Below are 17,877 nucleotides of genomic sequence, written 5' to 3'. Positions count from 1 at the left end.
CAAATGTAGCTATAGCCAAATAAAACTCAAACATGACAACAGTGTGGAAGTCCGTCAAACTCTCCTGTTACGAGTTCTCCTCTGATTTGATTTGAATCTCATATAAAAACATCAGTTCCATCTGCTTAAGTGGAATTCATTTTAAATGTAAGTTGAATTTGTATTAAAAGGATATAATGTCTGTATATATAAATACTATATATATCAAAGTTATTGCAATTCACTCCGTTCTCTGAATAGTGAAAACACACACGTTGAATCTCCACTGCAGAGAAACTGTGGGAATAAATCAGGAAAATGTTTAGTTCAGTGGTTGTTCGGGTTCTTAGAACTTTCCACAAAAACATATCTATCACATAACGACACCATCTCCCTCTTCCACCACAGTAAAACGTTCCTTTGTGATGGATTGACTCGCAGGAGACTGGTAATATCAGCAGCCTCTGCAACTGATAGAATAAATCACGTTTATGTTGCTGGTTCATTTGAGGAGGAAGATGATGATGAAGATGATGATGATGATGATTGCATATTTCCATGCTGTAAAAACCAAGATGATGAAAGTGTTTATTCAGTGTTGAAGTGACGTGACCACACAGTCAGAAAGTCATTACTATAAACTCTGTGCTTTGGATGAAAGTTGTTCAACACCTGAAAGAAAGACAGAAACTACGTAAAAAACACTAAAATAATCTCTCAATCATTAAATGTATCTTATAAAACTTCCTCTGTCTTCAGTTTAGGTTCATTTAAACATCACCCAACACGCTCTGTGGTACTTGTACTTGTACTGTCCAGTTGTACTTGGTCTCCATGAGGCTCTTTGTTTCTGGATTTCAACTTTTTGGGTAAGAGCCAGTGGACGGAGGCGTTGTCTTCAGGTTGTCTCTACGTCCCGACCCCGTGAACACAGTGAATCTCTACAACGCCTTCAGGAGATTTCTTCAAATTTGGGACAAACATTCAGGACTAATTAGACTTTGGACATTTTTGTTTTCCTTTTCCAAAACAATTACATCCCATGGAGAAAATTAAAAACTCTCAGTTTGTCTTCTGGCTTCATCCCCCCCGTCCTCCCTCTGCACGCTGTCCATCAGCTAAATGGCGTTTCCGTTGTTGGGACATGGTTTTTGTGAGACCAAATTTCGGCCTATATGGTAGTCAAAAGCCTGAAGCCGCATGTCCCTCCAGGACTCAGTCTCCCAAGGGCCATCAAAAGCCTGAAGCCGCATGTCCCTCCAGGACTCAGTCTCCCAGGGGCCATCAACGTCACAGAGGTGTGAAACCCCCCCCCCCCAGGGACACAGGTTTCAACTCCCATTGGTCACTCTGGACCCCATGACCTGTGAGGTCACCGGGCCAATATAAGGCCAGGTCTCCCCCTCTTCTATCTCTTTTCTACAATCCCTCCACGGAGAGAAGTCTGTCGAGCCTCTTCTCCAGCTCACATCTTCTCTTCCCATCCAACTCTTCGAGAGGAGCTCAAAGGTGCAGCTTCCAGCTCATCTCACCAAGGAAACCTCCTCGCACTCCAAGCTCTACCAACCCTTCAAGCAGCGACTCAATGTCCTACTGGAGAACTTCAAACAAGCAACTGAGCCCAACAGAATCACTAAGGCAGGAGCCACAAACCAGCAAGACGACTTCACAAAACTGCGAACTGCACAGCAACTCTTTTACCCCTTTCCACGGACGGGTAACGCAACTGGGCTTAATAATTATACTAGGCTAAGCAAGACTGTTCGATTCTGTGTGATGTTTATAAGTTTGATTTATGTTGCTGTGATATTGTGGTTACAAGTTATTGAGAAAGTGAATGTTAGTTATGCTCTTCAGTCCAGTTCAACTTAGCTAACTATCTATATGGTAATTTTGGTTATAGTTATTCATTTAATTGTTAATCAGAGTTCCAAATTTGTAGTTAGAACCTTTATGAGACTTCATCAATAAATTGGCTATCTTTTCCCTTCCTTTGAAGGGTGGTGCCCCGAGGTAACTTTAATCAATTAAAATTATTATTTAATATTAATAATAGAATATTAATATTTTATATTTTATTTTGATAACCAAATTTATTGAATGCCGAAAGGCACACCATTTTATAGTATCACGTTTAATGCATTATTGCACAACACCGTGAATAATGGTGCGAACTTCTCCTTCTCCGCCATCAGGCCAGGAAAGCTCCAGAGGCCGTCATGTTGTGGTCAGAGATAACAAGCAGCGTCTTGGCCCGAGCTGCTGGGCACGGATCCATTCTATTGAGCTGGCAAATGGAGTGTGGGTGAGACAGGGTTCATCAACAACTCAATGCACACAGACTTTGCATAAGAAACTTTTTATCGGCAGATGTAGTGACATCGGAAACCTTTACTCCCTGATATCAGAATCGGAATCGGCCACCAACAATCCTCCTCGTTCAGGATCTAGTTATAAGTATGATAAGTATGACTCAGATATAATAAGAGGTAAAGAAGAGAAGTAATCTCTACATTTTCTTTTTGCTACTTTTACTCTTCTCATATCTTCTCTTTAATCCATTAATTAACTATTAATTGTAACTATACTTTTACTCCCTTGCTGTATAATGAATAAAACAAATAAAATGATGATTCATATCCGGACTCTGTGCTGAGGTGCTCACACTGCACAGTGAGTTCAGACCAGTCACATCACAGGGACACGTGGGGAATAACAAATAAGTGATTAAGTGAGAGAGGGAATAAACAGAGACGTGGAGCACGGGGCCACAGAGCGTCAGCGTGCGACCTTGAGACGCTCCCGCTCTACATTCACCTCCTGATCCCGCGCTCTGCATCAAACACCATTCCTATTTACACTTTCAACAGCAAACAGCACCTGTGGAAATGAGCTGACGGGTTTCGCAGAGGGAGACTTTGATTGAAATGCTACCGAAGCAATCAGTTGTTACAGGCGACCATATTAAAGCCCGGAGTGTTTGGAGATTAATTACGGCTCGGAGGCTGAGTCTTTCTGAACTATCGAACACGTTTGATTGAACGGCCTCCTGCATCAGTAGCAGGCCGCCGAGCGAAGTGTCCCACAGCCACGGAAAGAAAAGGGAGTTTTGTAAAAGTCAGTTCTAATCTGACTCGACAGCTTCCTGTTGGTGATCGTCCGCCGACTGTCGACCAGTGAGAAGCAGAGAAACGTCTCTGTGGATTCATCTGAACTTGCTCTAACTAATGATTCTGCAGGACAATAAACATTTACTATCAAGGATTATGGCTGTTTTTTTAAATTTTATTAATAGCTGATGTTGGGCCATGGTTTTGTGTGAAACCACACTTCGGCCTACATGTGCCATCAAAGCCTGAAGCCGCATGTTCCCCCAGGACTCAGTCTCCCAGGGGCCATCAAAAACCAGAGCAAGGAACTCAGTCTCCCAGAGGGCATCAACTCCCCCCCCCCCCAGGGACACAGGTTTCAACTCCCATTGGTCACTCTGGACCCCATGACCTGTGAGGTCACCGGGCCAATATAGGCCTGTTATCCAACTCTTCTGCTCTCTTTCTACACTCCCTCTACGGAGAGAAGGCTGTCGAGCCTCTTCTCCAGCTCACATCTTCTCTTCCCATCCAACTCTTCAAGAGGAGCACAAAGGTGCAGCTTCCAGCTCATCTCACCAAGGAAACCTCCTCGCCCTCCAAGCTCTACCAACTTCCTAGCAGCGATGTGATGTCCTGCAGGAAAACTTCCGCCAGCAACTGAGCTACACAGCTCAACAGAAACCAGCAAGACGACACAAAACTGCGAACTGCACAGCAACTTCCTTTTCCCCCTTTCTACGGACGGGTAACACATCTGGGCTTAATAATTATACTAGGCTAAGCAAGACTGTTTATTCGATTCTGTGTGAGGTTTATAAGTTTGATTTGTGGTGTTGTGATATTTTGTGTACAAGTTATTGAGAAAGTAATGTTAGTCTGTTATGCTCTTCACAGTCTTTCGTTGCATCCAATCTAGTAACTTTCTCTAATTTGGCACACACACAGACACACGCATAACTCTTCACCTCATTATCTCTACAGGTCGTAAACATTCCAATAGGTGGGGGAAGGTGGTTATAGTTATTAATTTAATTGTTAATCAGAGTTCCAAATTTGTAGTTAGAACCTTTATGAGACTTTATTCAATAAATTGGCTATCTTTTCCCTTCCTTTGAAGGGTGGTGCCCCGAGGTAACTTTAATCAATTAAAGTTATTATTTAATATGAATAATTAAATATTAATATGTAATATTTTATTTTGATAACCAAATTTATTGAATGCCGAAAGGCTCACCATTTTATGGTATCACGTTTAATGCATTATGGCACAACACTGATCTAAATATTTATGATTTATATGTACATGAGTTTCATTGACATTAATTCATGAATCTTGATGAAGAACTAAAACAGTCTATGAGGGGACTGTGAGGATATAAATGTCGTTTCTTAGGGGGGAAGATTCTTTCAGCTGCTGTACGATCAAAGTTAACTTCTTTCATTCAAGTTATTTCAGGTAATTGATGTTGAGCGACTCTATAACTGCAAAGAAATGATCCTGATGGAATTGTTCACACTTTACCACCTGCTAATCTTTATATTTATGATTTTTACATATACAGATTTTAGATTTGTGATGTATAACTGGATTTTACAACGATGACTCAAGCTTTATTTCCAACATGGACTGTTTTTAACAGAAATATCAGAACTTCATCAGTTGATGGTGAAAGAAAAAGAGAGTTTCAACATTTGAATCAATAAAAACATGACTTTTTCTGCCATTAACTGATTTTCCTTGCATTTTAATTTACAATTAAACATCTTGAACCTTTAATTCTACGTTGGATTGTCACTAAACATTTCTGAACTCTGAATTTGATGTTGAAATGTAAAGTAACTCGACTTGAACTAAATGAATCACCTTCTGAGCGTAAATGTAAAAAAGTCGTATCCACGAGTCAGTTCTTTCTATAACATCTTTATTTAAAAGGATTTACAACACAAACTGACACCACTTAATTTAAATGGCATCTTTTTTTTTTTTTTACCTTAGTTCGTCTGCACAACTTTTTTAAATCTTTTTTTGTACATAGATACACACAAAATGTGTCCCTTCAAAAATAACTCCATGCACAACCAGTAAGAAAGAAAACAGTCAAAAGGAGAGAAGAGGGAAACATTCTGGCAGCTTCTGGGAGTTCTTGACAATCGTAAAATGTGTAGTTTAAGATCCTTAGAGACTCAGACTGACCAGTATGAAATTTAAGTGTGTTGAAAAAGACCCTAAAACTGTGATAACACTTGAGTTAAACTTCAAAACTGGGAACGGGGTCATTAAACATCTTGATAAAAACCAGAAGTTGTTGGAGGAAATAAACTCGGTTTAGTTTTTGCTCAATCTGATGTGATCACTGGTTTATATTAAAGCTTCTAAGGTAGAAATTACTTTTTAAAACTCTTCTGTGAACAAAAAGTTTCTGTTTTTATGGTTTCTCATCAACATGAAAGAAATTCCTTCCAACCTGTGTTATATAAATTCCTCTTTGACAATATGTTTTGCAGCTACTTCTTCATATGGAGTAAAATGATGTAATGTGCAGAATCCTCTTCTGGTGAGTTACATATGTTCTTACTTGGCTTTTGACTTTTAAGGTGTGAAACACCAGGAGTAGAAATACAGGATGAATCTTTCTGTGCATGAGAGGATCAGCTTCTGGACTCTTTCTGGCAGTCACACTGCAGCATAATGGAAGAACTTTGTGCTTTACACCTGTTTGGCTTGTTGTTCACTCAGTTTCCACTTTATTAGGAACAAGCAGCTCAAACTAAGTCCTGCAGTAAACCTCCCGTCATGACGGTTCTAATGTGTTGAAACTGTTTTACAGTGAACTGCTTGGACACTATGGAGGATTAGTTTCTATCCTTGTGTTATAAATGGGGTGGACAAAATAACAGAAACACCTGCCAGTGATACAAACACTAGAAACACTCTAGAAAGTTTTGATTGTAAACTTCCTGTGGATAGAATTTTTAGTTTAAGCCAGGTGTACCTAATAAACAGAGTACTGAGTGGGGGTGACTTCACTATGACCTGCACACGTGACAGAACCTCACTTACACTGGACTTTACTCGAGAGAAAGCAGGAACAATTCAGACGTTTTCTGATTTGGCAACACAACACCTGCATGAATATTAAAACGTCAACATGGGCTTTCAGACAGCGGGTTTAGTCTTAAGGTTATAAAATAGATGAGACCGTGTTTTGTCTTCATCTGCACAGAGATGCTTCCTGACGAGTAACGTCAGGTAAACACTAGTGCATCAGTGGCCACGTCCCCAAGGTAAGAAAACAACGTCCCTGTTAATTGGTCAGAGAATTTACCCAACGCCAACTGTGGGACACCAGTGAGAGATTATCAGCAGGGGAGACCAACAGCTGAAGGATGAGCCAACACATCTAAAATCAAGCTGTCAGTCTCAGTGACAGGGAGCGTTCTAGAGCTAAACACTGTTTCTCTACCTCTTTAAATGACTGAGTTGATTGTATGGAGACTAATGCCGTCCGTTAAGGTGAATACAGAAAACTAGGTTGTGTTGAACAGGAGAAAGATGCAGAACGAGGAGAAGAGGGTTTGAAGGTTGGAAAATGTTCAGGGAGGGAAAGTGACTGATGCCTCTGCTCACTGGGAGAATCTGTTAATGCTAGAAGAGAAGTTCTGATGAACCACAGACAAGGTGAAAACCCCCAAAACGGACATTACCAAAGCAAATGTTGTGTAATGTAACCCCCAAAAATTCCAAAAAGAAAACACCCAAACTAAAAAAACACTTGATCACCATCAGCAGCCCACAGGCAAAGACGCCAATACAACTTTAAAACAACTTTCTGTGGGAAAAGAATTCACTCTGCTTGGATTGAAAATGGCCGAATAATCTTTTTTTATATGAAAGAAACATGCGCAGTTAGTCTATATACAACCACCAGAGGGCGATGCAGTCACTTTTCCTCTCTGTGACGAGATGATGAGCTGAGGAGACTTGCTGTGGGTTTTTTTAGGCTGTGCCGGCTGCTCCTGCCGTCACTGCTGTGGGGATTGCTGCCGGGTTCAGGCCTTTCCCTCGATGTCTCTGACCTCCTCTCCTGCGTCCGCCGCTGCCTGACTTCAGCTGCGGACAAACAGAAGCACCGCAGTGAGACGGCTGCAACGAGAAGTCGGCCGGGAAATAAAGGAATCGGATACAGGAGGTAAAAGCTGGTTCTGTCCAATTCAGACGTGTTTCATCTCTCGTGTCTTTAACGAGAAACGTTAAGAGGTTAACGAGGAGTTTAAAGATTCTCTGATGGGAAGGAATAAATTACATGGTTACGCCACAACCCTTTATTTCAATCACTTTAAAATAAAAATGGATGACATGTCTCCATGAACATGAAGAAGAAAATATCCCAGATACTGTCGCTGGTGACACAGTAGTTTTTGCTGTATCAAATAACTTATTAAAATCAACTTTACACTTGCACTTACACCAGTGTAAAAAGAACTAACTAAAATAACAGAAATCCTATTTGGGAAAAAACATATTTAACATATAGTGAGGCAGGATTTATGACCTATACTGCAGCCAGCCACCAGGGGGCAATCAAGTTGTTAAGGCTTCACTTCAGCAACATCTGCATGTTATTTTTTGAGTTAAGAAAATTGTAATAACATCTCAGTAACGACGAGCAGCTTCCAGGTCTAAACAGAAACGTGCTGACAGACGGTTGCATGCTCAGAAGATTCGGTTACGTTTGAGTAAAGTGCAGAAATCAACAACAGAGCACATGAGCTTTAGGAGACCAGGACGTCATCAGTCGGCAGAAGCGTCTTTACCTTGTTTTCTTTGTTGCCGTCTTTACACTGAGCCTCGTCCTCTGCCGCTGTCTGACGCAGCATGCCAAGACAGGGAGAGAGACGCGGTGAAGGAAGGCAAAGGAGACGGAAGCATGAAAGTTAAACGTGTTATAGTTGAAGGAAAAGGCAGAAGAACAGAGCGGCGGGACGGTGATCGGATGGTAAATGTAGAGGTGATAAAGAAAAGAGGAGTAATGAGGTGTAAAGGTGGAACCGAGCGAGGAGGAAAACAGGATGTTATGGGTTAACAGATAGATGAGAGGAGATTAGGAACAAAACATTCAATACAAGGGGAAGAAAATTCACAGTGAAAGAGAAATTAACTGGCAAATCTAAAGTTTAAAAGCAGTAAGTAAAGAATTAAGAAGCATTTAAAAGACGATTTAAATATTCAATGCGTCCTATTAGAAAAGGGATTAAAATATCTTGTTCGTATGGTGTTAAATATAATTTAAAGACCTTTATGACAAGCAAATTGTTTTAGGTTATTCAGTCCCACTGTTTTCTTTCAGTCATTAAACGATACCACCCTCCATTACATCATGTTATTCTCATTTAATCAAAACATTAATTAGTTCTAATTAGACTTGCAATTAATTATTTTACCTTTAAACAACAATGACGCCCAACTCTGCTTATTACATTCTCTAACTGGCAAATTAAGGCATGTTCCAACTTCCCGTGTCACTTGTTTTACTCTAATCATACTGGAATGGATTTACTCACTGGTAGATGTGCTGCGTTGGGACTGGGCGGCCGTGCTGATGATCCAGCCTCCTCATTGGCCGCTGTGCCCTCTTTAAAAGTCTTTTTACTGGCCTGCATCTTGGACAGTTGGGCCTTAGCTGCCTGGGTGCTCACTGATTGGAGAAGCTGCAAATACAAACACAGAAGGTTTCAGTAAATCCTCTTTATTCTGCCATTGTTGGATTAAACAGTGAATTAACCAACAGCTCCAGTACCTTGATGATTGTGCCCACAGCTTTGGTGCGTCCTTCCCTGAACACCAGCTTCTGGTCACAGTGCAGGTACTCGGGCGTCTTAATGAAGCGGAAATGGACTGAGGCCTTGTCCCCTGTCCTCAGACAGTCTTTGTTCATTGTCAGGATGGTGGCTGTCTGCCTGATGCTGCCACAGTGAACTGGTGGGATGGAGAGAGAGAGACTTGTTTAACACTTAGAGGAGTGGGTGGGAAAGTTTCCAATTGATCATACACAGTTTAACGCAAGACACTCAAGTACAAATTCAAGACGTACAAAGGTGTATATCAGTGTGTAAATGGATTTGATGGTCACTGACCCATGGCCTGGTATCTCGGCGATATCGTGGTCGGGTGGTGCAGCACCAAAATCTCCGCCTCGAACTCCCAGGTGGCCTGTGGCATCAGCTTTGGCGAGACCATCACCATTCCTTTCCTTATGGAGGAACGTTTGATCTGAGACGATGGACGCAGAGTACAGGAAAAAAAAACAGCAGGAACAAAAGAGAAAAATGAAATTGAGGGTCAGTGGAGCCAAACAAGAATTAGAGACAGAAGACTACCTGCTCCCACACTTTGGGATTTACATGCATTACAAAACTGATTACAAAGTTAGGAAACTAATTCTCATGCATATTTCATCCAAAAGTTTCATCTTTGTCAGAAACTTTGTTTTAAGTTGTCTATGTGCTGTTTTTTAAAGGTAGATTAAAGCAGTAAATGTTCTATAGTGGCAGTAACTCCTCCTCATTCTCCTCCCTTATACCTTTTTGAGAGCAAAGGACGCCGTCTGTCCCCCGCGGACCTCTTTCACCGGCATCCGTTTGCGGTGGATGGATTTAACGGCGATGGGGATGAAGGTGCCGAGCGGGTCCGGGCCTAAGAGCAGCGTGTCGTTGAGCCGAATCATTCCACGTAACGTAGTCCCAGAAACTACTGTGCCCACACCCTGCAGAGAGAAAATCAACATGAGCAAAACAAGTCAAGTCATTTTTTAGGATTTACTACTTGAAACAACACTACATAAGTTTACTGAGCAACAGCGCCCCCTGCAGCCACATGTGGTGATTAATTCTGTTGGCCGTTGAAGTGGTTTTAATGTAGAGAAGAAAAAAAACTATTAATGTGTCGTCCCAGCTCGCTGAACTGAAACCTAACTGGATATTACCCATAATCCCTGGCTTCCTGATCCAGAAGAGCTGCTGCTGCAACAAATCCACCGAACTCTGTTCAGAATTCTTCATATTTTAAATCTTTTAACTTCTTTTAAAGTCTTTTTAACTGATCCACAGTTCAGCTTCACTCTTCAACTTGCTGGAGCTGATTGTGACAGTTGAAGCTGAGATCGAACCCACTCACCAGAGTTACAGAGAACAGACGTTCAGGGAGTGAAGGAGGAAACTTTCTCCATGTTCACCGTCACTGAAACATCCCATCAAGCTCATTTTAAAGACGATATTTTCATTGAGTGTGTGTGTGTGTGTTTTCTTTCGTACCGGTACTGAGTATGTGTCGTCTATTTGGAACTCTGCTGGCTCGTCATTGCTAAAGATGGTTCGAGAAGACAGGAGGTTTAGGAACATCTTCAGCAGGTCCATGTTCTCCCCGGTCACGTTTGAGATCTGGAAGATCGGACACATCCTGCAGAGGGAAGACGTCAGAGAGCAAGAGAGGAAATGTCAGTAAAAGAAATAAACACTTGCTTCAAGACAAAATCACAGTTGAATGGTTAAAGCTGGATGAGCGTACATGCCCTCAAGGTCCCTGGTTTGATTCCCAGCCAGATGGACTATTTTACTGCACATGATTCTCCTCCTCTCTACCTACATTTTCTGTCTCTCTCTATTGAATCTGTCCAATAAAGCCAAAACTCAGAAAACAAACGAGGAAATCAATATTTAACCAACATACGGGATGGGAGGAAGTGGAGGTGCGTCGTCCATCTTTACTTACAGTCTAGGATTTTGTTCTGTGTGCAGCACATTTATAAACTGCATGTAAAAGAAATCCGTTTTTAACACTGATCAATGTTATTTTTAAATAGTTTTTCCACATGTGTCCACTTTCTCTGCTGCTTTCAGTCACATCCTCTCTCTGCCTTTCTGTTTTACTTGTCGATCCATTAGTCGATCTCAAGTGGAAGAGTAGTCCACACTCATCGTCCCTCTGTCCTCGTCCACTCTGCTCTTACCTCTCTGAGCTGAAGTTGGAGGCCGTGACGATGACGTCATCCCTGTTCTGGACCAACACTGGGATTTTCCTGCAGCCCGGAGACTTTAATAACCTCTGTAATAATTTTAGCGTCTCTGCAGATAAACACACACATAAAATCCAGTTGTCAGATCTAAAACATCCCATCACAGAATCTGAGAACATACCACACGACTTTACAGACTGAAAAAACACTGGACATCAACATGTTTTACAAGGAGGTAGGTTTGAAGTGTATAGTTTTACATTCATTTAGGAAAAAGGCAGATCTTTATTAGAGATATCCCTTTAATTCTAATTCCCCCGGTGTTAAAAGCACATTTAGTCACATTTCAGGAGACTCCCTGTTTTCCCAACTGCTTCCATTTGCTTTGTTAATTTGCTCTCGCGACGGTTTGATTTTATGCAAACTCAACTCTTCCTCCTTTTGTTTCACATTAAAAACCCCGCAGCAGTCTTGAGGGTGTAATTCCTTACGTTCCCTCGGAGGCTTTTACTGTGTGTAAGTATAACACACAACGCCTTGGGTTTAAATTTGAGTTTGGGGTTTTATATACACTGCCTTGAGTTAGAATATAAAACACACTGCCTTAACATAATTAAAGTATAGAGGTCTCTGAACAGGGTTTAACAGCAGAGTGGGAAGTATGGTATGGCAACATTATGGTATTAGTGTAGTGGTAAAGTAAATTATACAGATTTACCATGCAAGACATCATAACCGATCATGCAGACATGATAACGGACTAATGTGTTTGCAGTCTGAACATATGGGAATAAAACAACAACTTATAATGACAATAACTTTGTTGAATGGTGGGTGGGGATGTGAAGCTAGTTATTGAAGTCCAGCAGCTCTGCAGTTACACACAAGCTGGTCCAGGAGTTAAATAAGCCAGTGTTTCCAAATAACAGAGGAAGAGTAATTTTAGTTTAGTTCATTAAGAAAGTCTAGACTAGTCCAGTCTTCACACTCAATCAGCACCACAGTAAGTGTAAATGTCTCTTTACCTTGCAAGATGTTGGCTGGACACATGTCGATCTTAGTAACCACCACAAACACTGGCACATTTAGGGCCAGTGCCAGACCCAGGTGCTCTTTGGTCATGCCAACGATGCCGGCGTTACTGCCAACCTGAGGTGCAAAGAGACAAGGGTAGCGAGTTATGCAATGAAAACTGGATATTAACAGACATTTTTAAATGGCACAATATTGTTCTACTTTAGTCGTAAAAATCTAGAGTTTTCCAGATACACAATTGCCAATCTAAGCAACACAACCACACACCCACTTCCTGTCCCTCCGCCCTCTCTCACCATGAGCATGCAGAAATCGGGCAGGTGTCCAGTCATGCCAAAGACGGTGGTTTTGAGGTACTTCTCGTGGCCGGCCAGGTCAATGAAGGTGATGACCTTCGAGGATTTCTCACAGATCTTGGTCCAGTCGAGGCTGCCACCGTGGCTGTCGGGCTTGTTAACCACCTAAAGAAACAGAGTATGTGATAGAAATTAACACCCGAAACAAGTCAAGTACCCTTAATTAATATGTATAGGAGAAATGAATATGTTTGAAATGTGAGTTCTGCATTTTAAAAGGCCAACCCGGACACTTTCCTCCTTCATGTTAGCAAACTTTTGATCCGCATCCATTCCAGATGAATGCATCACGCCTTTATGGATCGGTAGAAGCTCACCTCTCCCTCCTGATCAAAACCCAGGATATCGTTGCCCACGCTGCTCGTCCTGCCGCTCTCCATTTCGTGCTTGTGCCTAAAGAGCTTCTGGCGAGCGAAGCCTCGGCCGTTGTCCAGCTCGCCGTGGGTCAAAACGCCCAACAGAGTGCTCTTCCCAGCATCCACATTCCCTACAACCGCCACTCTGCAGACGAGATGAAGGAGAAGAGTGAAAGAGAGAAAGAGAGAGAGAGAGAGAGAGAGAAAGGTGTAAGTCTGGACAATTATATGTAGGTACAGTAAAAATAAGCTGTTTTCAGACATGCACTGAGATTCCTTGAATACATGTATGTTCAACCAATGCCTGTTCCTGCACTTTTGTTATTTTACTATCACGGGGGGGTTGCTGGAAATAGCCGGTGCATATTTTCAGTATAAATAATATTCAGAGACAAATTATCACTTCTCAAATCCCATTCCTTATCAAAGTAAATGAAACCCACACATCACACAGTGCACTCAGATGGAAAAGTCTAAACTGAACAGAGTTGTGCTGCAATAAGTCAAACTGTCACTGTGGAAAATCCATCAGCTGTTTTTCTTTATCCAAATCCATCATTTGTTTTCAGATTTACAGCCATTATATGGACCTATATTGAGATATATAGTGCATCTGTATATGAGCCACTTTCAAGGAGCCGTGCTCAATAGAAAGGTTAAGTTACAGACAGATTACAGATTTGTATTAAAATGTATTGAAGGTCTGCTTATACCGACTATAAAGGATTGTAGAAAAGACTTGAACTACTCTCAGACATGAACTCAAGTCCACATAAATTCCTGACATTCGGTGGCAGAGAAGTATGTGAGAAAGCATATTTCCGAGTCAGTTGCTCCTGACCTTTTCCAGAACCTTTCCTGCCAATCCCCCAGTAAACGTCATCAACACAACGTTTCGAACAGGCAACTGACATGAAACTGGAAGAACACGTATATCTCTGATGGAATAAGAGGAGCCGTACACGTAGAAGACACAAAGACGTCAACACCTGTGTCAATGTACTATAAATAAATACAATGAGCTTCCCACAGCAGAATGTATACATCATGTGCTGCCTCCTGCTGCTCTGCCCAGGCTCCACCCCTCGCCTGAATGATCTGGAAACTTTCCTCTTGTTGTCATTGCGTCTGACTCGCACAATCTACTGCTGCTGCTTCATATGTGAACGACAGAAAATGTCTGAAAACAGCTTTAGACGAAGGGAAGACTGATTGTATTCTGAATTAGTTAAAAAAAATGTCATATATAAATGAATATCTAAACAGGCACTGAAATATGAACCTGCTCAGTCTTGTACTGTTCATCACAGCTTTGCTTTCTTTCCTTTACCTGACTTCCAGGAAATCCTGCTCGCCGACACGGCGTCTGATGAGGTAGTCCTGAATCTGTCCACCAGTGTCCATCCTCTCCCTTAGCAGGATTAGGTCAGCCTCGATCTGTTCGCACAGCGACTTCACCGTGGCTACCGACGCCTCCATGTCCTTCTCATCCAGACCATAGTCACCTCCATCTAAACAGAGAGGAGAGATAAAGGAGTAACGTCAAAGATGAGGCAGGAGAGATATTCTGATGCACGACTTAAGTAACGACGAATGAGTGACATCACAATATACAGTTGCTACAGAATGTTTGCCTTTCTTGTGAAAATGAGACAGAACTACGAGCATATTCATTCCTAGCATGTCTGATAAATAGAGTTAATATTAGGCGTCACCTCAGGAGTGTTAGTAACTGTCTTTACAGCAGGGTGGGGACCAGAAAACACACTGAAGGTTGTCTTTGTAGGGGACAGAGGAAATAAACAGGCGGCTTATAGGAGTGACAGAACCAGTTGTACTGAGAATGTGAGAAAACTGGATTTATTGAAACCACAGTGGCTCATGACTGGACCATAACCTGTTTTATTCAGATGCCAAGAACAGCAGGATAGTAAATTGATGTCATAGGTCAGTACACAAATAGATATCCTCATCTCACTTATGTAAATATTCATTTCCAAAGAAATCACAGAGGATATTGAGCTCACTGCTGCTCGTCTGGCCACAAACTGTAGTTACAGAAGACTGGGAAATGTAAACAGGGTCAGTGGGGCAGTCAGAGAGCTGCTCGTCCAGCCAGTCAGACAAACACACATCCATGAACTGGTGAACTGGTGACAGTCCCAGTGCTGAGCAGGGGGAAAAATGACACCCTTTCACACAAGCACTGTGACCCCCCCGCCTCCAAAACACCACATGGGTCAGATATGTTGCTGTAACAGGCAGAAAATAACTCAGGTTGACGACAAAAGTTTTTCTGTGCCGGGGCCAGAGCATTTTAGAGTGAGAACTAAATAACAGACCCAGGGTTTGAGCCGCCTGGGGGAAAACACCAGGCCACAACTGACAGGAGACGCTTGGTCTCTCCCTAAATACACTTAACAACTACGTTCCCCTACTACTTATAACAATATCTTTCACTGCCTGAAATTGGCCAGTGTGTACATGAGGCAAAGCTGTGTTATCTCCCAGGCTCAGCTATGAGCGGAAAATAACATAACATTAACTTTAACCTTGGTTTTCCTTTGCTTTTGAATTTGAGGCTCCATTTTTTTTTAAATATAAAACAAACAGTGTGGCTGGTAGAGAATGAAAAGTCTTTGTTGCCATCTATGGGATCTGTTCACCACATACACCACATTCATTAAAAGATTATACCTTCATGGGCTCTCAGTGTTACAGCAAATCACTTAACCATGACCACCAAAATAAAATCATTTCCTTCAAAGTGTTTTACAGATAATGACATAGCATTTTAGATTTGTTTTTAATGTGCTATATGTACATTTTTGTGATTAGTACAAAGCTGAATTTAGCAATAAGAGCTTATTTCAATACTATTCCCTTAGAAAAGTGAGTTCAGTATCAAACTTACTCCTGTTACTACACAGTATTATATATTTTTCAGAAATTGTATTCCAGGTAATGTAGAATGTCTTCTTATGTACTGTGTTGTATCATTTTGGGGAAATGAAAGATGAATTTCCATGAATTGTTCCACTCGTCCACTGAGGATACAAACAATCCAGCTGCCTCAATATGGCAATTTGTCATTTTTCCACATTGCAGCATCATAGCCGACGGTCCCTGGAACAGCGTGCTCTTCGCCGTACCCGGTGAATGCTCGTCTTCATCATCACATGGCAGGAGAGTTAGTTTTTTCTTACCCGAGCCCATTCCGACCACGTAGATGGTTTCCCCACAGCCCTCATCTATCCGCTCCCTCAAATGTCGTAGTAACGAATCGTACTGTTCTGCTGATGGACTCACGAGCACCAGCTGAAGGAGGGAGGGGAGAAACAAACAGAGCTGGTAAAGGTCAAATGGGAGCAAAAGCTGAGTCAAACAAGTCTCTGTGAGCGACCTGGAGTCAGAACATCAACAAGGACTGAGGTGTAAACAACAGTGTTTTGCTTGAAGCTTCTGCAAATCAGTCAATGCACGTTTGATTGTAATTGAATTTGTATTCTTTGTGCACACAGCAGCAGGGTCTGCACACACTGAGGACACACACTTCACGACTGGGCTCTGCACTCACACTCACACACACACACACACACACCAACATACGTGTCGCTCGCTGGGGGTTTTGCACAGGCACCACAAAAGGCGCAGTGTGCAGCTGTACGTGCAGCAGCAGTTGTGTAAGGTCACGGACACACACGAATCACAACAGAGCAGCTGGAAACTCCACGTTTTACTGGGTGTAATTTCCAGCGAGGCCCACCTTACTGCTCAGGTCTAAATGATCCGCGGGCTCGCCGTTCGTCTCCTCGCCGTCCTCGAAGCCCTCTTCCCCGGCTGGATCGTCCGCGCACCCCCGCTCAGGTGCAAACATACAAGCGGGCACTATGGACTCTGCCGCGGCCGCTGCAGCCGAGCACATCGCTGGTTCTGTCGCCGAAGCCATTTCTACAGAGAGACACAATTAGCATTTAGCAGTTAGCAAACAAACAAAACCACCGTATCTCCTCACTAGCCCGTTAGCCGTTAGCATCAGCAGAAAGTTACATTGACTATCGCATCGAGCTAGCTCATGCTAACAACACATCAAACTTGCTGCTGTGTAAACGCAGTTAAAAGTGGAAACAATATTTGATATTCCCCCGCAGCTGCAACACGTCAACTGTATCTCATGACGTCGGAGGATCTGCGGGTTCGATAAAGCGCAGTTCGGTAATTAAAGGTGTAATTGAAATGAAAGTGTACCAGGAGCCGCTAGCTACGTCACAAGCTAACTTAGCTGTTGATTCCTGTTAGCTTCGCTGTGTGGGCTCCGAGCGCTCGACACGCCCAGCACACGATGGAGGCCGGGGATTGGCTGTAGTGACTCGAAGTCACGCCCACCGCGGAAACACAGTCGTTTTATCTACGTCACAGTTTTTTAACCGTGACCCGGATTCAGGAGCAGCGCTGCAAACCTGTGATGTAATAATATACATACATATAACATAACATATAATATAACATGTCACATCATATAACATCATATAACATAACATAACAAATAACATATAACATCATATAACATCATATATCATATAACATAACATAACATAAAGTCCAGGTTCAGGAGCAGCACAGCAAACCTGTGATATAATAATATAACATATAACATAACATAACATAACATAACATAACATAACATAACGTAGTTTCAGGAGCAGCACAGCAAACCTGTGATATAATAATATATAACATATAACGTATATCATAATATAACATAACATAACTAATAACATATAACATAGTATAACATATAACATAGTTTCAGGAGCAGCACAGCAAACCTGTGATATAATAATATAACATATAACACATAAACATTGATATATTTATTCACGAAATTCCGACTATATAAAAAATTGTACTATGAACAAATGTAGTAGTTTTAGTGTTTTATGCCATTATTATATATATAATAATGGCATAAAACAATAATCAATCTCCTGTGATATAAAACCGAGCAGTGACTCATTAGCACACTGAGCTTCACTGAGGGCCAAAT

General features: G+C 41.9%; 1 protein-coding gene across 5 annotated transcripts; it reads right to left on the bottom strand.

Annotated features, from left to right (window-relative positions):
* Positions 1-5,057: 5,057 nt before the first annotated feature.
* On the bottom strand, positions 5,058-17,235 carry LOC117755069 (GTP-binding protein 1-like). Of its 5 annotated transcripts, none has more exons than XR_004612538.1 (15): positions 16,597-16,779; positions 16,037-16,148; positions 14,161-14,341; positions 12,792-12,975; positions 12,415-12,579; positions 12,109-12,232; positions 11,078-11,192; positions 10,383-10,527; positions 9,653-9,835; positions 9,207-9,342; positions 8,870-9,048; positions 8,634-8,780; positions 7,887-7,937; positions 6,594-7,182; positions 5,058-6,246 (listed from the first exon to the last, which is right to left on the bottom strand). XR_004612538.1 is itself a non-coding variant. In XM_034574651.1 (15 exons), the coding sequence occupies exons 2-15, from the start codon at positions 16,777-16,779 to the stop codon at positions 7,069-7,071; spliced, it is 2,019 nt and encodes a 672-aa protein (XP_034430542.1). In that variant the 5' UTR covers positions 16,780-16,781; positions 17,079-17,235; the 3' UTR covers positions 6,917-7,068. The 5 variants fall into 5 exon arrangements, 3 of the variants coding, with proteins under 3 accessions (XP_034430741.1, XP_034430542.1, XP_034430621.1); XM_034574651.1 differs by lacking the exon at positions 5,058-6,246 and adding an exon at positions 17,079-17,235 and having other exon boundaries at positions 6,917-7,182; positions 16,597-16,781; XM_034574730.1 differs by lacking the exon at positions 5,058-6,246 and adding an exon at positions 16,906-17,032 and having other exon boundaries at positions 6,917-7,182; positions 16,597-16,781.
* Positions 17,236-17,877: the final 642 nt, after the last annotated feature.

Source organism: Hippoglossus hippoglossus, chromosome 1, assembly GCF_009819705.1.
Source record: "Hippoglossus hippoglossus isolate fHipHip1 chromosome 1, fHipHip1.pri, whole genome shotgun sequence".
Lineage (NCBI taxonomy): Eukaryota > Metazoa > Chordata > Actinopteri > Pleuronectiformes > Pleuronectidae > Hippoglossus > Hippoglossus hippoglossus.
This window is presented reverse-complemented; position numbering and strand designations above follow the sequence as displayed.

What these genes read in the sequence shown, in the direction of transcription:
- LOC117755069 (XM_034574651.1), bottom strand. Translation starts at nt 16,779, where the DNA reads ATGGCTTCGGCGACAGAACCAGCGATGTGCTCGGCTGCAGCGGCCGCG. An exon ending in TCCAACTTCAGCTCAGAGAG is followed by an intron (nt 10,528 to 11,077) that starts GTAAGAGCAGAG and finishes TTCCCTCTGCAG; the next exon opens with GATGTGTCCGATCTTCCAGA. An exon ending in CGTCCTTTGCTCTCAAAAAG is followed by an intron (nt 9,343 to 9,652) that starts GTATAAGGGAGG and finishes CCATCGTCTCAG; the next exon opens with ATCAAACGTTCCTCCATAAG.